Source organism: Macrosteles quadrilineatus, unplaced genomic scaffold, assembly GCF_028750875.1.
Source record: "Macrosteles quadrilineatus isolate MER2022 unplaced genomic scaffold, UCM_ALF_1.0 Scaffold_4__1_contigs__length_99947679, whole genome shotgun sequence".
Classification (NCBI taxonomy): Eukaryota; Metazoa; Arthropoda; class Insecta; order Hemiptera; family Cicadellidae; genus Macrosteles; species Macrosteles quadrilineatus.
This window is the reverse complement of record NW_026542597.1, coordinates 97,279,757-97,304,894: the sequence shown is the minus strand read 5'-3', so window position 1 is coordinate 97,304,894 and position 25,138 is coordinate 97,279,757. Positions and strand designations below refer to the sequence as shown.

The window sequence follows — 25,138 nt, the reverse complement described above, 5'->3', positions numbered from 1 at the left end:
TATAAGGGACTGTGTCACCAGGTAAATTGTCTTCCAGGACGGTAACAGTACCAAGATACTTATCTTTTTTATCTAGAAAATAAGCGCAGACAGATAAAACCAAATAAGAGACAAATATAAATCCTAATACAGATCCAACAATAAGATTACTTTGAACTGTTATGAAAAGCTGTATGTCGTTGACAACATCTAACCGGTTGGGCGCGATTGGAAATATTGCTGCGAATATTGACAGATGATTGCATTGACAGTGGATGCTATGGTCGCTGGTGTTTGGTCCAACATTACACCCTGAGGAACTCCATTTCACATTTTCCCATGAAACACATGCGGTAGTGTTAACACTGAAAGAGTAAGTGAAGTTGGTGGTTTCAGTCAATGGTTTTCCTATCTCAGGTAGTACGCCCATGTAGTAGAATTTATTTGGTTTGGTCCTTGTTATTCTTGGCGAATAGTACGGTGACTGTTCAGTAACTAGGCTTGACAACGACATCATCATCTGATGAGTCGGTCTGTAGTCCTCTACAATGATAACTCTCAAGGGAACGTTTGTAGGAGGATAAAAGAAAAGCACAGATATCTTGCTTCCTGGTACAGGATCAAACCTATGCACAGAAACTTGTGAGTCCAAACTATCTTCGTTTGATAGAGGGTCTAATTGGATTGATTGAACAATTTTCTCAACGTTTGGCCATGAATCATTTACGTACATCTCCAAATCTATGACAGATGAAATCTTTCTCATTTTAACTATCTTGTCTTTAGACCGTTTACTCAAAGAAACGATCAGGATGTTAGAAACAGTAGATTTATCGGGCAGTTTGATTATAGTTCCTCTTACAACTCCGATGGAAATAGAAAAGTTTTCATCTGGCTTTAAACGTCTTTGCAATCGCTTCAAGGAATCTGATGAGAACTTCAGAGGGAAACCAGAATATTTCTCCAACATTTTTGAAATGTTCAAGTTATATTTTCGATCCTCCTCTAGAACATGAAACACAAAAGTGTTATTAGCAGAAGAAATTTTCGTCGGTGGCAAACCTGCTAGCTGTAAAGTTTTTAGAATGTTTTGAATATCTTTGAATACTTGTTCCATTTGCATACTACTACGTGTTGAAAAGAAATAATTTCCAACGTCAATATTTTTACCAAACAAATCAATTTCTTCACCATCAACATTTACTGACAGCTCCAAAATGTTTAAGATTACCTCTAACACTTCTGTTGTTTCTTTGGTGTCAATTATCTCACTTTCAAGTAGATCCTTCAACGTGCTTGTAATACGGAAAACCAGTCCTCGAGTTTCGTGGAGCAATGTGAAATCTATATTACCTTCACCTAGTTTGGATAAGATGTTAAAAAGAGTTAAGGAACTAAGTTTTACATCATCAGTGTTGTGAATTTTGGCACGAACAAGATATTGAATTAAAATGTGTAACAACCGTTTTTTATCTGTGTGTTCTTTTACAATATCGGGAATAGATGAAACATACTGCATCTGTGTTGAAAGTAGATAATTGTTCGAATAAAAACTATTTAGTATTCCAAGCAACAGAGTATCATTTTGTGTTTGGTTGTCTATGAGATTAACCTCACATTCCCTACTAACTCGCCTTAAGCCATGAATTATATAAATCACAACTACTCCCCTAGTGAGTAAAACTGCTTTCAGTTGTCCTTGATTTGATGATCCAAGCCTTCTTCCATTAACATAAAAACCTTCAGTTGCTTCTTTTGATGTCTTATCGTAAAATTCAAAAGTAACTTCCTTTTTAACAGCTGAGCAACTTATATCAAAATAAGTCTCTCCCTTGATGCCTGAGTTAGGGTTGACTGAACAATTCCCTGAGTAGTTAAAGGGGTCTGTTTTGAAAAAGTAGTTTGTTGATAAATCTTCCCCGTTAACTTTGACTGTAGCTGTCACAAAATAACGAGTTCCACTCTCCAAAATGTTTTCTGGGATTTGAAATATGTATGAGGGATCATAATCATCTGTTAAGTTCACCGATATAATTTCTCCACTCCTAGCTTTTCTGCAAGTCCACTGGTAAGAGAGTTCATCGACATTATCGAGATACGATACCTTCAGTGTTAATTTACAGCTGACGGAAACTGTTTTCCCACAATTCCTTTGGCACAAAATCAGGGGATTTGGTTTATTCGTAACTATTACAATTTGGTAGCTAAACTGATGCAGCTTTGCGGTTTCACATTGTGTGCAGACTTTTTCATTGTAAATATCACTCCAAATCTCTAAAGTAAAGTTGAATTTTCCTTCCATCATCCGTGCCGCAGGGATGAAGTAATTGTCATCACTTTTCAAAACTACCGGTTTACACATGTTACTTACGTCTCTGTGGGTGTGATGTAAATCTGTGCAGCTCCATTTCGTAGTAATATCTTCGTTACCCCGAAGCTGGTTCGGATCTCTAGAAATTACAGCATTGAGCAACAATCCTTTGTTCACAGCAATGCTGCGTTCACTGCCACCTTCTATGACAGGCTCTAATGGTAAACTGTTTATATCGAAATAACAAAAGGCAAAGTTGGAAGACTTTTCCCCGTTAAATACATTTGTAACTTCCAGTTCAACTCTGTATGGACCAAAATCCAAAAGATCAGTTAACGGTCTAATGGTTATTGATGCTTCTTGAAACGTTTGCAAAGCGATTTCATTTACAACCTTTGGATTTGTCCTCAAATGCCAAATGTTCCAAGCAAAATTGTTTTTCAAACTTTTACCACAAATTTCCCTATTTCCGTCATCTTCAAACACATCTATACTATTACCATTGGGTAGGGTTATCAGTGAAGAGCTTAAATCAATTCGCAACCTTTTGTTAAAAAGTGTGGGTGTACTATAATCTAGACTGCATTCTCTTAGTTTAATTGTAGGCACACAAAAATTATTTTCAGGGTAGTTTACAAAAACTGTAAACTCACTGGCAAAAATAATTGTTCCTTTGTGAACAACTTTTATTTGGAATTTTGTAAAGTATCCCAACACATTTTTACCCAAGTAAAGAAAGCCAGTGTCGTCGCCAACGTACTGATTGTGCAAAAACAAGTAACGTAATTCACCTTTGTACTTGTAATTACAACTAGAAGGACCACATTGCTCAGTTGATACTTTCATATTATCAAAATAACCATCCTCAGTTACCAAATGAACATCAATCGGTGATTCTTCATTCGTCAAACTAAGCATTACGATAACAACTGTGCGTTGATACATTGCAATTGAATCTGCAAAATCTATTTCGTACAGGTCCAACAAGCCGAGATGTTTGTACTCTAAATCACAGTGTTTTCCCACATAGTTTGGTTTACATTCACAAAAGTAAAGCCCTTTCCATTTGTCTTGGCACGTTCCACCATTTTCACAGGGGTTTTTTGTTTCACAAACATTAGCTTTTTTCACTGTACACCTATTACCAACAATGAGGTATCGTTCAGGGAATGGAAAGTAGCATTTTCTATTTTCAGAATCTCCTGTACATAGGGAACAAGCTGCCCCTTGAATTTGTGTTGAACAATCTTCCTTTTTCTTACATTCATCACTATTAGATAATTTTATTAGGGTAAGCAACATTAGAACTGCATGTAACAATAAATAGTATGAAAACATACTTAGATTTCACAAGTGTTTTAAATGCTAGAAGGTATCAAGTCAATTTTAATTGTGTACAATTTTGTTTGTTTATTTGTACTGTCATATTGACTTTTGCACTTTGAAAACAGCTGTTTACAGACATTTGGGGGTTAGTATTGGAAATTTAATAAGTGAATGGTTTGGGAACCATTGTTTTTTTATTTTAACCAACCTTTCTAATTAAAAATATTTTGATCAGTGTGTGTACTCCAGTACTGGTATGTTTGCAAAGGGAGATTTTAAAAAAACCTTATTTAACTTAACAATGAAGTACTATATGAGGAATTCAACAAAAATGAATATGTACGGTATCTCAAAAACTGAAAGAATGAATTATTTATACAAATAAACCATTCAAATAATTTATTAATTTATTTTTGTTATTGTATCCTTTGGTTCCATTATATATCATCAAATTAATCATGGCAAATGAAAATAATGTCATGATTATTTTGATTATATTTGTTTGGATTTTTTGTAGAACTTAACAAATTTTTCACATGTACAAAACTAAACTACATGTAATCTAAATGTTAATGCTTTGATTTGCGTGGTGTATGTTACTCATCACATATTTTGAGGCAAGAATCTTATGTTTTGTAAAATCAGTGTACATAACCTACAAATTTAAAAATCCAAAGAAAACTTAGATAGAATCATTAAGAAAGTGGTTGGGCAGGGTGATGAGCTAATAATGAGTGAGCAAATCTTCAGAAAAAATTGTAACAAACAACTCTTAAGTAAAATAGCTGAGTTGTAATAGTGCTCGCCTGCTAATCAAAAGGTCGCTGATTCGATCCTAAAAGTGTGAACTTGATTGTTGGGACCAATAAATAATTTTGGACCAATAAATGGCCCTGGCTTTAAAATCAGCCCTAACAGCTGTGTCTAAGGAATGTCGGCCTTAGTCACTAACAAGACTACAAGATCGCGCCACTCATCTTCATTCATACTTGGCTTAAAATACCTACTATGTATGGTCGCAATTTCATTGAACAGTATCTAACAGTATCAAAACATAAAAAATGTCATTGGCATAGAAAACACACAAAACAAAACCAAACAGCTGTCCTAGTCTGTAACAAAGGCACACAGATTTTCTTACTCCATTCTACGATTATATTTGTGCTGAAATGTGCACGTAGTTTGTGTCCCTATCTCATTCTCATTTGATAATAATAATACCTTATAAAATAGTCAAACTTTCCACACATTTCAAAGACTACAGGCAAAAAAGCACTACAATAACACACACAACAAGCTGCAAATAATTAAATTTATATTTAATATTGAAAATTTCCCACCATTACAAACAATACCGATATCTGAAGACACTTTGAAGTTGGGGTAACCGCAGGTAAACGTTTATATAAAGCATTTTGGAAAACTAAAGTTCTCCTACATTCATCATTATTTCGGAATCAACTCCTTTACCAAAACCATTTTATGGAAGAAACCAGTTTCAGCAAGACCCAAACTCTTCTACCCATGACTGATAACGGACGACATCGTTTGCGCTCACGCTCTTCTTGCATTTGTCTATCGCCTCTGTGAAGTCTCTTGAAGTTACAGGCAAGTCAACATCTGCTTTCTTCATCTTTTTTATTTCCGCTGGAGATCTTCCACTGATTTTCCTTCTCATACACATCATCGCTGCATCTCTGCAAACAGATATTAGTATTAGAAAAGTTACAATTATTATTTTATACATAAAATTGCACTACTTTACTATCTGTACTTACCGGCAAACATTGGTTATATCTGATCCAGTGTATCCTTCCAGTTTCTCCACAATTGCTTTGATGTTGACGCTTGCGTCAATCTTTATTCCTTCCATGCAAAGCTGAAGTAAGGCAGCACGAGTTTCACCTGGAAGAGTAAAAAATTAATCTGTTTGAATTCTAACCATAAAACAAAAGTGTTTGACAAAGAGATTGGTTAGTTTGATGGTAAGGACTTTTTTCAGCGGCAAAAAAAAATTGGATTCCTGTTTATATTTTTCTAACCCAAGCTGTTGTTGGACAGAGAATGCAACTGATTTGAATGATAACTCACTATTTGGCAGTGGAATGTAGACTCTCTTTTCAAATCTTCTCCGGAAGGCCTCATCAATGTCCCACGGATGGTTTGTGGCTGCCAACACCAGGATGGACTTTTCATCATCAACCCTGAAACAAAGGTAAAAACTGAGTTGAAAAACCCATCCTGTAAAAAAATATTGCTCTGACTTCCACTGGAAATGAAGATGAATCAAAACAGAAAACCTAAATTAGTGTTATTGGTCTATGAAGGAATCTATGAAGGATCTATGTTGGAATGTTGGAAATACTGATGTATGTCATTAAACATACATCAATTCAGTGGCGTAAATAACACCCCTGCAACCCTCTCATTGCGGGGAGGCACCGAGGTCCAGGAGGCGCCGAGGTCCGCTTGTCACAGCTCACCGCAATCACAAAAAAAGTGACTGTGGCAGACAAAGATGATGTCTTCGAGACGGAAGAATATATTCATGATTTTGCCACAGTCACAGAAAAGTTGTTGTCATTTCTGTGACAGCGGGAGACAAAAATAATGTCTACAAGACCGAGGAAGATACTCAAGATTTTGTTGCAATCGCGGAAATAGATGACGTTTTTCTGTGACCACGGGAGACAAAGATGTCTTCAAGACCGAATAAGCAATGATTTTGCCTTAATTGCAGAAAAAGATTACATTGTTTCTGTGGCCACGGGAGACGAAGATATTGTCTTCAAGATCAAAGAATATATTCATGATTTTTCAGTGGTTGCAAAAAAAAAGATGACAGTGTTTCCTTAACCGCAGGTTATGATGATGATGTATACAAGGCTATGGATGATGTATAAGATGTTTCCACGATCAGGGGAAACGACAACTAAAATCAATGGCCGTGGGAGACAATGTTGACATGAACATAGGAGATTTTCAAGATTTATCGTCACGGTAAACAATGACGATATTTCCATGACCAATGCGGAGGCTATGTAAAAACGTCCGTGGGAGTTTAGGATTTTGCCGCAATCACGGCTTTTGCTTAGATAAGCATATTAAACATAAGTGGTTTTGTTCTGGTATGAGGGTGGGGGGTGCCATCCACATAAATGTACATAAATTCACAGCAACAGTATTTCATATCCAATAAATGTAAAGTATCTCTATCTCACCAATTTAAGTACTTCTTCTCTAAATCCACGTTTACAAGGAGCCAGATGGCGGGCAGGCTACCTGTCTCAGGTGAAATACACTAGAGGCAGGTAACTTCCCCCTTCACCTGCCTGTTCTACTGGCATCGTGTAAACGTGGCTTTTGAGTAAATAAATAGCATATGTTAGCAAAAATTAACTAATGCAGTATGGATCAGGTTAGGATAATTATTTTATTACAAAATATCTATACGTGGATAAGGGCACATTTTTTTCCAACCCTGTATGGATCATTATTGATTCCTTTAAAGGGAACAAAGTGGATCTATTACATCAGTTCAGGTTCATAGATTAGAATTTAGATAATTTTATAAAGGTTATCAATTACTTAAATAAACAATATATACCTATGAATGAATCTTAGTGAGCAAGAATCTATATTTTAACCTCAATTTTACTGATAAATAAAAACAAGCCCATGGGGCGTAGCCCAAGGGAAATATGAAAATTAAATTGTATAATATTGCATTGTCTTCCATTTGTGAGATATGTTTCAAGTTTTAAGTCCCTAGCTCATCGGGAAGTTAGTCTAAAATCGGTTGCAAAATTTGTAGCGGACAAGAAAGCGACCTAATAAAAACGTTTTAAAAAGATAGTAAATCATGATTTTAGTTCCAAACTAAATAAAGGAAAAGATAACCAAAAGATTACTACAAACAATTTTTGTCTTGGAAACGTATCTGCAACCCTTGAAGAGAGAGTCCTCCTCTAAACAGTAGAGAGTATAAGTAGCGCAAATAAAGACTTTATGGCAAACCTCTGTTCCATAATATAGTGTTCTCTTATCCATTCAATTTTTTAAGGGAAACAAATATTTCTTTATTGTACAGATTAACGTTTTTAACAAAAGCAAAAGTTGAATACAAACACTTGTCAAACAACAGGTAAAAATAAAAGTAAAACTCGTCTAATAAAAGACAATAATTTTATTACAAAAAAACTAAACTCATTTTTTGATTGTCTACGAGATACAAATTGTAAACTTACGTAGAATTGTTCAAGCCATCCATTTGTATGAGAAGCTCAGCTTTGAACCTGCGAGAGGCTTCATGCTCAGAGTCTGAGCCTCGCAACGAACACAGTGAGTCCACTTCGTCTATGAAGATGGTGCTAGGAGCAAAGAACCTTGCCTGGATAAAACATGGTTTTTAAAATTTTATTGAAATTACAATAAATTAAAATTAATTAAACCTTCTTTGCCTGAGCTCTTGAGACAAGTTATACTCAAATGACCTTATATATACATTTCGTTGCAAGTATACTCTATCTCTATTAAGTAGCCCACAGTAAGTCAAAGGCTCATTATTCTTCTCATTATTTTCAGCCAAAGGGTTGCAAAAGGATGGCAAAAATCTGCCTCGAGAGAGAGATTGGTCTTGAAACCTCACAAAAGAAATTTCTACTACAAATTGAAGAAGAGAAATTTTACCTAGTGAATTTGAGATTAGACCTACTAAATAGACGATGATTATGATAACGATCATTGTGGTCCAAAGACCAAAAATTAGTATTTGATCAAAATTGTAAGTGCCATCACAGGAATTATCGATTCATGACCAGTAATAATAAGATTAATTATTATTACTGACTTGCTGAACTAAGGCATAAACCATGTTAAATGTCAAGGCAGGCGATTAAAGAAGGATGTCAGTGATGAATTACTTCTAACTGACGATGATGGTTTAGCCAGTGTCACTAATGTTTAGGAAAGCCCAATGATCAAGGTAAACTAGGCTCAGTTTCAAAGGTGTAAAATGTGGTTCAAACACTAAGGGCTGAATCTTAGGAATACTAATTAAGCTATAAAAACTCAGTTACCGGTACCCAGTTACTAATTTGATTGATTGAGAGTTTATGCTCATAAAATGTAATCAAGACGAGAAAACTAGCATTGTAAAAGTTAACCATACTTACCATTTCAAACAATAGACGGACCAGTTTCTCAGACTCGCCACGGTACTTGGAGGTGAGAGTGGATGAGGAGACGTTGAAGAACGTCGTCCCACACTCTGTAGCTACAGCCTTGGCCAACATGGTCTTGCCTGTGCCCGGGGGACCCACCATCAGCACTCCCTTCCATGGCCTCCTGATACCCTGGAACCATCCCATCACATGATTCACTTGGAGGTGAGAGTGGATGAGGAGACATTGAAGAGATCGATAATGAGGGACTTTTGAGAAGCTTAATTATTACCAGAAAATCTAAGGAGCTAGTCTACCTTCTTTTGGTCCTATAATTGCCAGTTATTTTATTTTATTTTATGAACAAATCTTCTACTTATAATGGCTTAAGTGTTATTTAATTCAATAAAAATAATGCCACCTTTACATTCTGTGCTAAAGCCTTACCTTGAAGTAGTCAGGCATCAGCATTGGCAACACCATAGCCTCTTGTAGAACAGACTTGGCCTCCTGCAGCCCAGCCACTTTGTCCCATTGAATGTCTGGGTTGCGCTGTAGAATGTCCTTCTCCAGAATCTCCACGAGATGTGCCTCGTAGCCAGTGGGATTGAAAATCTTCTCATCCTTCTCGCTGTCGTCTTCCTTTTCGGCCTTTTCTTCTTCATCCTCAGCTGCCGCTGCCAGCAGTTTCTTTACCATGGGTCTAAGGTTTATTTTTCTCTCTCTCCTTGAACTCTCGCTTCTATATCGCCTCGAATTACCGTCTTTGCTGTTGCTACGGCTGAAAAACAAATTGTTCTTAACATTTTTTATTGTTCATAAGTGTTGTTTTTGTGTTTGTCATAGTAGTCATCAAATGTATCCTAGTTTTCCCATAGACTAGCTAGATTATTCCACACAATGTAAGAGAGTAATCTAAGTGAGCAGTATGTATGACCTTGAGCGATTGATGGAGGGTAGTGTGGGTTGGATCTCCGGGTCACGTCGTCGCAGCGAGGCTACCCAGCGGTCAGCGGTAGCGTCGGGAGACGTGGTACAAGGCTTGCGGCTCTCCTCACCCCCTCCACCACCTCCACCAGTCTTGGTCTGGTTACCTGGGTAGAGATCAAGTATTATTACATGACATTGACAAGTATTGTTTTACCCCTGAATGGTAAAGATTAACAATTTTGACATTTTTATGGGAAACAATCAATTATATTTCCAGATCAAACTGAATATCTAATAAATACAAGAACTTAGGGTGGAAACATTACAGAGAAGTACACATGTGTTCCTGTGTTCAACATTGTAGACAAATTCATACGGATTAGCATAGTGGGAATGATTCATCGACAGTGTGCTGCTGTCAAATACGGTTAATTTGTTTCTTAATGCCACGACTTTTTACCTCTGATCACATGAGAATCAAAAATCACATTGAAAAATTAGTCAAAAAATTTCATTTTGAGTAGCTTATTCAACAACAGTATTTTTCTCCTGAACTCAAAATTGGCTACACTGTTCTTATAGACAGTGTATAGTTCAATTTCTACAAGTCAATAGTCGTACTTTGTGGTTGTTGCGCTTGAGGCTTGGGGGCAGCGTTGGCAGCTACGGGGGCAGCAGAGTGACGACACCCCCGGGGACGGTGGGCAGTGGTTATCTTGGTGAAGGTGAAGGGAGAGAAAGAGTCGAGGATGAGAGAGTCCATCATCCGAGCCACCTGGTGGAACCCAGCATGAGGCCCGCTCATAGACGAGCTGCAACAGACATCAACATGTGTAAATAAAGTAAACAATTGATTTTTACCGTTCAATCTATTTTACACTTTGTTTTACAACATAACATGTGATACCTACTCAATCACACAAAATACATAGACATGATAGATGTCTGTGTAAAATAACATTCATCTAACATGAACATGAATCAAAACATCTTTAATTTGGGAACTCTTTAGTAAATGCACCGAGTGGGTGGGCCCAAGGGGGCGGGAGGTTTCAATTTCCTGGCGGCACAAGGATAAGAACAAAATTCTGTTGCAATGAATTAGAAATGAAATTCCCAAAATTGATGATTTTTTTGTCAAGATCCGTTTATCAGTGTTTGCAGAAGAAAATCCTCCCAACACCCTGCAGAAGATGATTTAGCTCTTTATCCATGTTCTTTGAGAATATTCCATATTCCATTTGTCAAAAAGGTACAAAGTTTGTGTTAAGCTTGAATAGTAGTAAGTAGTGTTGGTCCATTAGAAATGCTATATGGTCTCTCCAGCAGCCATCTGGCCAGTGATGTCTTAACTCTTTGCTGCACGGAACCATCCCTAGTTCTTTCAGGGCCGGACTTGGGATTTTAGGGGCCCCGGGCAAATTTCCCAATGGGGCCCTAGGATTTCAGTGTGGGGGGCCTCCGGGGGGATTGGGGGGTATGGAATCTTGCAATGTCTAATAAACACTCACAAGCTAACTATTTATATGAGAAACTGAAAGATGTTTAAGTGGTTCCAATATCGATTAATACAACACAAACATAGCATTGAATACAACATTACTCATTTCAGCTTCGTTTTTGTACTGTTAGTTTGCAGAATTACAATAAAATAAGTCAAAAAGTAAGACAATTTCAACCAACTTGACGTGACTACTAGTCTCAAAGGACAAACTATGGGAGTAAAGTGATATAACTTGTTTTGGATAGGCGATAAGGCTTTTTATGTGCGTGTATGCGAGTGCGTGAGACAGACAGGACTAGACAGGATCCCTTATCAGCTCATCATCATTGATTGTTGCAGCTGCTTCTGCTTATCGCTTGTTTACGATTTCAGTCGACAACGCTCCCCACTCCCAATAAATGTAATTTTTTGTTAACATCAGACGACTCTAGTTGTTTTAAGTGTCTATATAGATTTAAAAAATCTTACTGGCGCTGTATGATTTTGACTTTAAAGACTAATTTGGAGATCAACATTTCGACGCAAAACTTGATTAATTACTATTTTACAAAACCTTTAAATTGAACGGATAATATACTTCTACCCCTTAAAATCCTGATTGGTATATACTTAGAGGTAAAAGAAAAGAATAACATTTAATAAAACGGAGCAATGTTTATATTTTTAAAAGTATTTGAACTCCAGTGAATCTTCATTTAACACAACACAATTTTACAAGTTACGTTCTACGTTGGGACAAGAGTTTTCATATTTATTGTATTTTTGCCCCAAGCGCGGGGCCCCCTTCAACTCATTTGCCGCGGCCGTACGTTCGGGTGAGCGGCTTCATTGAAACTGAAACTTGTCCATCACATTCTAGCACATATGCTCGTGTAAACCAGGCCTAAACTTGGGGCCCAGTGCAACTCTGAGGAAAAGTCTCTTAGGGTCAAGAATTTTGTTCCTAGTAATGCCTTAAAATGCACCTAACAATAATCTTAAACATAGGATAACGAAAATAAAAATAAAGCTGTTACAAAAGAAGGCCATTTGGTAAGTGTCTGATAAATGTTCAAATTAATTAATAAAAACTACTGTGCAAGGGGGCCCCTGCCGGGGCCCCCCTTGTGGCCCGGGGGCCCCGGGCGATCGCCCCCTCCGCCCATAGGTAAGTCCGGCCCTGAGTTCTTTGACCCCATGTTGCACGGAACTATGACAAATGCAAAAATGCTTGTTTTTAATTGTTTTGACCTATCACCTAGCAACGTATAACTTAAATAAATTATGGGAAAACAACTTCATATTGTATAACGAAACTATAAGTTCATTTTCCATTTAGAATAAGTATAATCAGTAATAAACTTACCTCAATAATCATGAAAGTATCAATGATAACAGTAAACACCAACACGAACACATGTGAACGTCTCTGAACACAATAAATAAATAGGTTTCCCTCAAATACCCACATACCCTATCTAGTGGTGATGTGTTGAACTACAGGGGAACAGTTCCGAAATAATAGCGCTGTGTGTCTGGTTGGAAAAAAATAAAACATGTGGTGTTACACAAAGTGTAACACTGTGAAACAATGGACAAACATTTGGTGTTACATTTACTGTAACACTATGCTGCAATGAGTTAAGAGTCTTAAATTGAAATATGAACAGGATAATTTATGACAATTAAGGTGATTTATTTTTATATATTTTACACAAAAACTTTGTTACAAAACTAACTGTGTTATCACACAAGCAACGCAAGTTATTTTATTTACTTTTTTATAATAACAATCAATAACAATGCACACTTGCTACAAACAAATAAAAAATCCTAATGAGAAATAATTTTGAACTGTTTTAAAATTTATCACATTTACCTTAGATTTATACAAAAAAAGTAATGTCTACAATTAATAGTAAATAATACCGTCTACATTTTGTACGGTTCAAAATATTTTAATTTTATCCGTGACATTGGATACTGCAAGAAGGATTTCCTTGCATAAAATCTGACCCATCATAACTGTTTCCTTTAATCTTCAAACCTTGAGAGCATCGATGACAAGAGTTGGAATTCCCCCCTCACATCAGGGGTAATTAATTGTGCTTTATTTATCCGTTTTTAAAATCATCATAGAAAAACACATAGTTTTGAAATAGTATAAGTTATAATTTGTTGTTAAAAAGGTTTCAATGATATTGCATAAGAAATAAATTGTTAAAATAAAAACTCACTCTGCATATTGTACCGTGCAGAAACACACAATACTTCAGAGTTTATGCCTTTCTAAGTGAAAAAATCTAAAGTATTATGTTTATTCCGATAGTAAGCTTAAGTTATTTCATATTCGTACTAAGGCCTCGGGCCTAGTCAATAATAAAATATGTTTGTGCCGCTACTCAAGTTCAAACAACGTGTAATGTGGTAAAATATATATGGTATAATTACCTAAAGAAAGGATCGCTCACAAACTCCTGAAAGGCGTTTCCGAAAAACGACATGATGTGGCGTCTTCAAATTTTGTAATTTTTCTAGGTTAAAAAAATATATACAACCACATCTATATAAATAAAATTAGAGTTTTGTCTGTACATTGCTTAGAATAATGAACTTTTTGGTTATTTTTACATTTCATAGGTCAGAGAAACCGAATCAAACCTTATCTCAATTTCTGTCTGTCTGTCTGTCTGTCTGTCTGTCTGTCTATCTGTCATTCTCTTGGTAACGCTAAAATACGCACTTTATTACAACTACTCCTCAATAACTATAGCACTGTCCCGCCTGAAACTTATTTTCCAAATACTATACATATATGAGATGGTTTTAGACGTATTTCATCGAATATGAGACAGTTAGATATTTAACAGTAAACCCTTGAAAATCAAGTTTTTGTCGATTTTTGACGTGGAATTTCTGGAAGCCCATGTTAACCTTATGAGAAATGAAATTATTGAATCTTAACAGCTGTTTCAATTAAACAAGTTGGTTCTGTTCTGTGATGTTCAATAGCATTAAAGTTACAAGGATTACCAACAGGGTGCAGCACTAGCACTATTATTTCTTTTACATTTATGACAACAGCTAATTTGCAACCTGGAGGCGAGTGAGCGTAGCGAACGAGCTAACCTGAAGGCAAGTGAGCGTAGCGAACGAGCTAACCTGAAGGAAAGTGAGCGCAGCGAACGAGCTCCAACATACAGGTGAGTGAGCGTAGCGAACGAACTTCAACCAGGACGTGATTGAGCCATGCAAACGAGATCAGATAGTAAAAATAAAAGTAAGCCTACCGTTATAGGATCGACCGGCAGACACAGAGGTAATTTAACCTTTTATTGATTGTCATACCGATCCGGAACAACAAAAAACAACATAAAATGAAGCTATGTATAATAGTTTGGCCAGCATATCTTAAAATATGCAAACCAACTGCTGTTCGTTATATAAGAAGGTTTCAACTGAATATTATAAGATCCCCGTGCGTAGAACGGGTACACAGCTAGTAACTACTAAAAATTCACTCTCAGCTGCTGAATTCTGAACGTCGTCTGCTGTAACTTTCCTTTGTGCCGATGCATGACGGGAAGGTTGTCATGGCAACGCGGCGCAGTCAATTCTTCCCTACAGCTGAATAAAACATTTGATTTAAACAAATTATGCTTCGAGAAAGAACTAAAGGCAAATTTGTCTCTAACAAAAGGTAAACGTTTTTGTCTCCGGACAATGAAGTACTTGTTAACCAAAGAACCTTTTAATCCAAATAGAAAGTAAGAGGGTTGGGAAGAAGGGGTGGTTTTGATCTTATTTTAGATCCTCAACCGGGTCAACTTATGACCTCCGTACCTTCACTTTATACACTTTTCCTTACACCGTTTGAAACCCCTTTAAAATACTCTTGGTTTCTTTGAAACAAATTTATCGCTGTGGTAAGATGTACTGTAGGAAATGAGACTACTAAACTAAACAAGGAATACGCAACTCTACTTAAGAATAGATAATCAAATGAACGTAAGAATGTTTTAGATACTCCTAAACGCAATTTAAAAGTTATGTTGAAGTGATAGGTTTGCGAGATTTGTTTTACTGTTTAAATTACTTACCGGTGTACTCTGATTTTTAAACTATAACGCCTAATTTTTTCTATAGCTCAGAGGTAGGATCTGTGCTATCTTGAAAGGAGCAAGGATCTAGAAAGTCGCACTAAGGATCAATTTGCATAGAAATCACGTTTAAAATCGACCTTTAACTTTTACACAAAAGTTGTTATACATTATTACTTTATGATTATGCACCAAACACACTTAGTACGTGAAGAAAACATATCGTGTCCGCGTGCAATCTGCGTTTTGTCAATTGTCCCTTGTTTAAATGTGGCCGGCCTACCGATAATAAATGTTTTTTGTGTTATATTTGCACGTTATGTGTCGACGTGTATTAACGAAGACTTCCGTCGGATTCATGGACAAACCAATTTGATGTGGGTTTGAAAATTGGTCTTTTTACCCGAAACTAGTCTCTCTAGACACAGAGAACAGTATGTTGTCTGTGTCCCAGACACAATTAAAAGACTGAATACGAACAAAAGGTACGTACCCTATCATACCATTCGTACAATCAGTCTTGGTGGGAAAATGTTTAAAGGTAAAAAACAACACACTGGGTCGTCAACAATCCCGTTTCCCACACTTAAACCATTTTATCCAATGTCACTACAGTTAAATATTACAGTAATATAAAAATGTAAATAAAGAAACACTTTTTCATTAAAATATAAGATAAGTATGCAAATTTTTATTTTTAACGCTTATATCGTATGGGAAAATATCCCATTGACAAGAAAATTTCACATATACGGGATACACATCCAACGCATGAACGGACTGACGGATGGCACGACACCAGTCTAGACTACGGTTTACGAGATTCTCAATTGTCTAATCACGGGAAGTACTTAACAACCGTCGAGATGGAAAGTTCTGGGAAGATAATTGTAAGTTTGTCTCCAGTATTCAGGGAAATACAAAGGTGGATAAAGTTCGTTTGTTTCTTATTACTTTCTTCTTTTGGAAATTTAATGTAGGTATTTCTGATTCTTTAGTGAGAATGAATGATTTCTATTTCAACTCCAAAAGAGAGCGATTCTATAACTATCTTCAAAATCAGCTCAATAACCTCTTGTAAAGTCATTTTTTCAGCTTTCGAGTATTTTAACTTCTTGGTTATTAACTCTTGAAACACTCTCTTAAAACCAGTTTATCTGTATTTACAAGAGCTTGAGATTTTTTCCATATTTTCTGCGAAACGGTCTTAATCTTAGGGTACCTAAACATTCAACCACTAAAATTTATTATATCAAAGTTTGCAGATTTTGAATGTTTTGCAACATCATCTAAAAATTGAGTCATTCCTTGTTATTAAAAAAATCTAAATGCTACTATCATGTCCACTGAACCATATGTACCTCATATGCTACCCATATAATATGTAACAATCAGTGCATATACATAATGAGTGCAATTTTCGAATGACGTTCTACAATAATAAATAGTGAAAAGTATCACAAAACACTGTATTTATTTAATGTACAAACGTAATTGGTAATAACGATAATTAACCGATGCATTTTTGTGAATCTGGATAAATATGACTTATTAACCCGTTGGTTTATCCATAAGGGTAATACATCTTTATGGGAGGGTGTTCAACCAATCACATAATCATAATCTCAATCAATAGAATCTTGTGTCTACCCGATACTGCAGATGTTTCGATATTAAAAATACAGTACCACATCTATGGTGTTACTATTTAAACTTGAAAAAGTACAACCTATAGACTATGAAATGTTCGCATCCACGATTGCGACAGTCATTTGTAAACTTCCAACAACTAGTTTTTACAAGCGCGAAAAGCTATTCCTTTACCTCCACGACTGACCACTTATAGGTTTGTTTTGCCCATGTTTGTGTTTCTGCCTGGTCGCCTGGACGACGCACGCACATTCATATTTAATGCGTGTCAGACGGAGGGTAGGAACGCACGTTGCGTAGACCACTGGTCACTACCCTGGCCAATGACCCAACATCGATCCTACTCTGGACAACTCCTGGAAAACGGAGAAGAAACCGACTTAACACACTTGGGACTTATTCCTCCACACAATATTGCAAAATTTCCTTCGAAAAGTGAACTATAGTCAAATTTGGTTGTAAATTTCTTCCTGCAATTTTGGAAACAAATTCTTCTGTGGGAACCGATAAGATAACGTGGATTATTGTACTTAGGACTTTCGGCATGTTTATGTTTTGGATAGTAATTAACATTACCGATGACATTTATATACATACTAGCTGTAACCCGCGGGCTTTGCCCCGTTTAACTTCTTAATTTTCAAGATGATCTCGTTCGCATGGCTCAATCACAACCTGGTTGAAGTTCGTTCGCTACGCTCACTCACCTTTTGGTTGCAAATTAGCTGTTGTCATAAATGTAAAAGAAATAATAGTGCTGCACCCTGTTGGTAATCCTTGTAACTTTAATGCTATTGAACATCATAGAACAGAACCAACTTGTTTAATTGAAATAGCTGTTATTAAGATTCATTAATTCCATTTCTCATATAAGGTTAAAATGGGAAACTCCAGAGCCACTGGGGCGGAGCCGATTGGACGGATCACGAAATTGATGGTGTATTTCCTATTCCATAAAATTCTACACGTATGTACCAAGTTTCGTGGCAATCGGTTCAACGGTGTCTGAGTTTATCACTGCCAAACAAATATATATACAAACATCCTCTTTTATACTTATATATTGTGAAACAAACTCAATTGTAAAAGGTACCTGAGAGATAAAATCTTGAATCTATTATCATAGTTTGTTTGGTTTTATTTAACAAATTTTAAGACAATTGATCGCAAACAGCTCTAAAAATACGATTGCCCTTCGTCAATCAATACAGCAATTTGCTTTTAATACAGTGGTTGTCCTTTGGTATCAATGTAACGTAACGAAAGAGGAAAGGACAAAAACCCTGACTAACATTTCATCGACACGTCGCACTCAAATGTCACCGACATAAAATCACGGTTCAGGGTGTACAGGGCGAGAAGTTTACCATCTTAAGTTCAATGATTGTAGTCAGTTTTGAAATAAAATCTAGCCTCATTCAATATATAGTGCAATTTATCCACTGACATTCTTACAAGGAACTTCAGTTTTCTTTCACAAATACAAACTTTTGTCATACCAAACTAAAAATGCAAACTATGTCAAACTTTTTAATTTTCCCCCATCAACCATAGTACGAAAAACCAGAAGAGAAGTAAAACTTCAGCAATAGCAAATTTTTTGTAAGAGGGTGATTTAACTTTATCCTTGAGTAAAAAAGTCCCTACAGCTGTTCTATGAGATTTCTATTTAGGCTCCTAAAGTCACTCATAACTCTTCCTCAACCGAGACTAAAAGTTGATTTACGAATCAATCACCAAATCCCTCACATCGTTACGTTTCAATCAAATCGTTCAATTCCATTAACGAACCTTTAGGTTCGCGGAAATTAAGAATAAACAATCCCTCAAAAAACATTTCTGTTAGACCTACGATTGGAAATTCCGAATGAAAAACGAAAATTGCCAATTCTGTCTTTCAACTGCGTTAATCACGTTAAACAGTCCAAGTTATGAATGAAACATTGCTGCCAACCCATTTTTGTGACCCTGGCGCTGTATTGAGGGCACAAATATGTAAATTAACATTATTGAAGCCGCGTGCCGGACTGTGGCCCCAAACATGCAACTCTTGGACTTATCACTTCTCGCTGTAAGTAGAATATGCCTCGTCCCTTACTTTGCCGACACCTCACTTGTCTAAGGAATTAGGTGACCCCATTATGAAATGTTAAGTTTAAGGAGATTAATGCGGAGGTTTTGAGAATATTTGCAGATGCTCCTGCTAAATTTTATTAAAATATTTCCCGCTGAATATTCTCTACACTGGATAGTATAACACACTCTGCCACAGACAATATAATACTTTCAAGGTTTATTCCATTGTCTGTGATAGTACGTTTCATCCAATCCTGTAATTAGCAGTGGGTATTTTGATATTTAGTATTCATTTGATGTGGCACATTCATAATACTGTAATACGATTCTTCACATGTTTAAGAATAATAATGTGAAGGTTTTCGGGAAAACCTATCAATTATCAATTACTATTTTAACCCAAATATAAATAGTGAATAGCGTTAGGAGCCTATATGTATTCATATCCTACTAGGGGTCGCTCAGTGGTCGAGAACTCTAACAAATAATGTATTGTGCAAACTTCTCCATTTTCACCCCTAGCTGTAAATAAAACGTGTGATTGGAATTTCTTCAGTTTTTTTTATTTTCTGTTTATATTTTTTTGTTATTTCGTCACCAACATGGCAACCCATAAGGCTAATCTTAATTTTTTCAATTTTAAACGCATGTTTTGTGCTTATTTTTGAGCCTATTTTAATTTATAAAGGTATTCTGCACAACTACAGGAAAATATCTTTTTAAGAGGGTGCGTAGATTTTCCCTGCGATGCACAGGAGCTGAGAAAAAGGTTTTCATTAAACATACTTGTTTATTAATATATAGAATTAGCCCCATGTTTGAGTGGTAATTCGAAACATAGAGTTTACGTTACGACAAAAATCATATTTTGTGAAATGAAAAAAACTATATAACAATAATTTAATAAATACCACTATAAATTCTAAACAAACCTACTAATGATTTTAATAAATGAAATAAAGAATCTATCCCTCAATTCTTCACCTATTTTCATTTTATCGGAAACCTAGAGGTTAGTTGCGTTAAAAATATTTGTTTCCGCCCAGGATCGAACTGGGGACCTTCTGCGTGTTAGGCAGACGTGATAACCGCTACACCACGGTGTGCTGAGACAGCTGGTTTTTATTTTTGGTTTCCATGGAAATAATTGATTGTAAATAAACTAATACTAAAGAAAGAAAGTTGATACAATTTTAACTCTTTATTTATTCTACATTTATTAACTTAAAACTTAATTTAAAGCAGGAAAACCAAACATAACTTTACTTATCCACGGATATCACTATATGGGAGCAGAGCGTGGTTTCCTGCTTTAACTTTTTACAACTTTCTAAACTTAACTTCTTTACTCAAAATTTTTACAACTTCCAACTTTGAACTTCACTTTCCCGAATAACTAAGAATGACTTCAAGATGGGACCTTCGATTGAAATCTGCCTTACTACGACTGAAGACTTATACTACTGATACAAATGCATTCTTGGAGACTACAGACTTAACAGAACTACAACTTCAAACACGACTACGGACTTTGACAAGCTTTGTAAAGAGAGTGGAAGAAATTCAAAAACGTTTGGACACCGAGCCTATTACTGAAGATGGACAAACTGAAGGACCCACCACAGAGGACGACTTCATAAATACTATGATGGACTGTGAGGAGGTGCTTGCACAGCTTACGGTAAGACTAGATATTTCTCAAACTAATAAGTCACAGGCAACAGTGCCTGATACGTCTACCGTTCAGCCAATACCAACTATACAGCACCAGTATGTTCAACTACCAAAGTTGGTATTACCAACCTTCCAAGGGGATATGCTACGGTGGCAGGAGTTTTGGGATAGTTTTGAGTCTGCCATTCATAGCCACCCCACACTCAGTAACGTTGACAAATTTAACTATTTGATTGCACAATTAAAAGGTGACGCTAAACGTTGCATCGCTGGACTCCCCATTACAGATCTAAACTATGATATTGCTATTACCTTGTTGAAAGACAGATTTGCTAAGAAACAGGTAATAGTGAATTCTCATTACTGTGCCTTGAGGGATATGCCACCTATCAAGTCCAGTGACACGGTAACACTAAGGCGAGGATTTGACAACATTGAGAAACATATGCGTTGTCTTCAAGCCTTAGGTGAAGACGTTACTTCTAACTACTTTGTTTCTCAAATTTTCAGTAAGCTGCCCTATGAAATTGTTTTGAAAGTTGAAGAAATGAATATTTCTGGGGAATTGGATGTTAAAACTTTGTGCAAATTTGTAAATAACTTAATTTCGATTCGGGAGAAAGTAGAGCAACTGACGACCTCTACACCTAGCACTTCATCTTACTCTAATAGTTTTGTTACTGTTCCCAATCCACAGGCGGACACTAAGAGGTTGACAACTACCCACTCACTCGTGGGAAACGATAAATTAAATTGTATTTTTTGTGAAGGAACACATTGGAATGACCAATGTACAAAATATCAATCTGCTGAGGCACGTAAGAAAGCAATTCAAGGTAGGTGCTACGTATGTTTAAGTAAGGGACACACTGTGAAATTTTGTAAATCACATAAAAGGTGTGTTTACTGTAAACAGCAGAATAATCACAATAGAAGCTTATGTACCAAACAGTTTCCTACAGACCAAATTTCTAGAAACACCATCAAAGTAGACACCCGACCAACTAATCATGCCAAAACTTTGCCTGCAAGTAACTTCAACCCGAGCAAGGTACCTATAAATACCGAAGAGTCTGCTTTAATTTCTATGTCGGAGAGCGTTATTCTTCAAACTGCAACTATTACTTTGCGTAATGCTGATACTAAACAAGAAACGCGTTGTGGTGTTCTTTTTGATAGTGGTAGTCAGAGGTCTTATGTGTCCAAAGGTTTGGCTTCTAAACTGAGTTTGAATAGTAAATATTGTCAATCATTGTCTTTATTTACGTTCGGCAACCGTGAATCTAAAACTGTTGAGACTCAAGTAACAGATGTTCGATTACTGCTGAACGATGACACATGTATGGATATTATAGTAAACATTGTTCCACATATCACTGGGAAGGTAGTTTCTAGTACCAATATCAACTTAAATACAATTGCTTCCTCCTATCCCAAATTAAAGTTAGCAGACGGCCAGTTTACTTCACAAAATATTGATCTATTAATAGGGAACGATTATTATTTTGATATCATTCAGGGCCAGAAGATAGAAATTTCACCAGGCTTATTCTTAGTGAATAGCAAATTTGGTTGGATCGTAACTGGTAGGCATAACGATAACAATGATCATTTCCCTCTGATGTACGAGTCATCTTTTCTTACTCTAGTAAAACCCAACAACTTATTTCCTAGGTCACCACAAACTTTAAAGCCTGATATCAATATTTGTGAAGGTGACGACATCAAAAACTTGTGGCAATTAGAGACTATTGGTATTAAGGATGACCCACACGTGAAAGATGATGACATCGCATTGATTAAATTTAATGAGACTGTTAAATTTGAGAATGGTCGTTATTCAGTTTCCTGGCCTTGGAAAGATTATCCTCCAAATTTACCTACAAACTACAATCTTTCTCTCGGTCGTTTGAAATCTTTAACAGATAGACTTTCAGACAAACATAATCTTCTATGTGAATACGACTCGGTAATTCAAACCCAATTGAAAGACGGTATAATCGAACGAGTGAGTTTTTCAAACGAAACGAGAAACGATGGAGTCCTTCACTATATACCTCATCACCCTATTATCACTGAGTCGAAAACCTCAACTAAACTTAGGATAGTGTATGACGCGTCAGCCAAAACCAGAAAAGGCAACAATAGTCTTAATGATTGTCTTTACCGTGGACCTGTAATTTTGGAAAACCTATGTAGTTTACTTTTACGTTTTAGAATGAATGCTATTGGAATTATTGCTGATATTGAGAAGGCATTCCTTCAAATAAATCTTCAAACTCCAGATAGAGATGTAACTAGATTTCTGTGGCTCAAAGATCCTTTGTCAGCACCTACTAAGGATAATATTGAGGAGTATCGATTTTGTAGGGTTCCGTTTGGAATCATATCCAGTCCATTTTTACTCAGTGCTACTGTTTTTCATCATTTGTCAAATTGTGAACTTGATAATCTTAATGAAAGGTTGAAGTCTTCATTTTATGTTGATAATGTGGTTACCGGATGTGACACAGATCAAGAGGCCACAACACTATTTACAACTGCTTCTAGTTTGTTCTCTGATATTAACTCGAACCTTAGATGTTGGTCTTCAAACTCAAAGACACTAATGACACAAATACCAATGGAAAAAACTACAACTGAGAATCCTACTGATGTTAATGTTCTTGAATTAAGATGGAACACCAATCTTGACAATCTTCACATAAAACCTGTTAACAATGACAGAAACAAACCTATTTCAAAAAGACAAGTTTTAAGTACTATATCATCCGTTTTTGATCCCTTAGGGTTATTATCCCCTGTAACACTGAAGGCTAAAATCTTTTTCAAACAGTTGTGGGAAGACAATTTGGATTGAGACGAATTACTAGATGAGCCTAAATGTAGGGAATGGAATATTATATGTGATGATATTATTAAAGTAACTGAAGTTTCTATTCCTCGATTCGCAGGATTACGAGCAGATCATGTAGAGCTCCATTGTTTTACGGATGCATCAAAGGATGTATATTCGTGTGCTGTGTATATCAAATTAATTAGTAAGGAGACTGTCAAAGTGACTCTCATGTTTTGTAAAAGCCATTTAACTCCAAAGTCAAAGCCGAAAATTACCCTTCCAAGACTTGAACTTTTAGGAGTGTTGATTGGAACAAGAGCATTACGTTTTGTGGAAGAATCCTTAAAATTTCCTGTTGTAAATAAGATACTGTGGACTGATTCACAATGCGTGTTACGTTGGATTAGCACAACAAAGCTGCTTCCTAAGTTTGTGGAGAGAAGAGTAATGGAGATCAAAACCAACACCGAGACGCAATTTAGATACGTTCCTACTGACGAAAATCCAGCTGATATGGCGACTCAAGGTAAAACGGTGGATAATCTGAAACACTGCAATGAATGGTGGTCAGGTCCACAATGGCTGTCTTGTAGTCAAGACTTGTGGCCGGATTGGTCTTCTGATTTTAACAAGCCATTAACTGAAGACGATATGGTTGAAACTATTGAAGAAAACGTCGTCACCTTGACTACAAAGACCGAAGACGTGAGTGAAAATAGTAGTCCTTTTGGCATAGATATACAAAGGTTTTCATTACTTTCGAAACTGATTTTGACAACAGTTTTTTGTAAAAGGTTTATAAGTGGATGCAGACGGAATAAACAACCAAATCATGTTATTCCTACATCTGAAGAACTCAAAGATGCTCGTTTATCGTGGATCAAACATGTTCAAAACACTTGTTTTAGTGAAACACTAAGTAATATAAGAGATGGTAGGTATGATAGATTGCAGAATCAACTTGGCCTATTCGTTGATATGAATGGACTTATCAGATGTAAGGGTAGGATCTCAAATGCAGACCTTGAAGAATATTGCAAGTTCCCTATACTTCTACCAAAGAACGATTTATTTACTCAACTGCTCATAGAAGAGTGTCACTGTAAGATTTTTCACATGGGAGTGCAACAAACTCTCTCGGAACTTCGGAAATCCTTTTGGATAATCCATGGCAGAGCTGAAGTCAACAGAGTTTTGCGAAAATGTTTGAAATGTTTAAAATACGAAGGTGGACCATACAAGCTGCCCCAAATACCCTCGCTTCCAACAGAACGGGTGACTGAAAGTATACCTTTCCAATTTACAGGACTTGACTACTTTGGCCCTCTCTACATTAAATCCTTTCAAGCTTCTAGAGTTGAAGTTTCAAAAGTTTACGGTTGCATATTCACCTGTTTAGTCACGAGAGCTGTTCATTTAGAGATCACCAATAACTTGTCGTCAGAAGAATTCTTACTATCTCTCAGGAGGTTTGTGGGAAGAAGAGGTACTCCGAAGAAGATTTACTTGGACAACGCTACTCAGTTTAAGAAGGCTTCCTCGTTCTTGAATGATATGTTTGTTGAACATCTCGATACACCAGAATTACTGTCTTATGTAAGTGAAAAC

The 25,138-nt window shown here is 36.3% G+C and overlaps 1 protein-coding gene and 1 non-coding gene across 3 annotated transcripts in view; both read right to left on the bottom strand.

Moving 5' to 3' along the window:
• Positions 1–4,914: 4,914 nt before the first annotated feature.
• Positions 4,915–25,138, bottom strand: part of LOC128991479 (katanin p60 ATPase-containing subunit A1-like) — a 46,636-nt gene continuing 26,412 nt past the window's right edge. For both annotated transcript variants that reach the window (XM_054414392.1, XM_054414391.1), the window contains exons 2-9: positions 10,330–10,520; positions 9,716–9,872; positions 9,226–9,559; positions 8,791–8,970; positions 7,864–8,006; positions 5,708–5,820; positions 5,395–5,521; positions 4,915–5,313 (exon numbers count right to left, since the gene is read on the bottom strand). In XM_054414392.1, the coding sequence (XP_054270367.1) occupies positions 5,115–5,313; positions 5,395–5,521; positions 5,708–5,820; positions 7,864–8,006; positions 8,791–8,970; positions 9,226–9,559; positions 9,716–9,872; positions 10,330–10,520 (1,444 nt within the window). In that variant the 3' untranslated portion in view covers positions 4,915–5,114. The remainder of the gene's footprint in view (positions 5,314–5,394; positions 5,522–5,707; positions 5,821–7,863; positions 8,007–8,790; positions 8,971–9,225; positions 9,560–9,715; positions 9,873–10,329; positions 10,521–25,138) is intronic.
• Positions 20,051–20,124, bottom strand: Trnav-aac (transfer RNA valine (anticodon AAC)). The gene has a single exon. It is a non-coding gene; the product is annotated as a tRNA-Val (tRNA).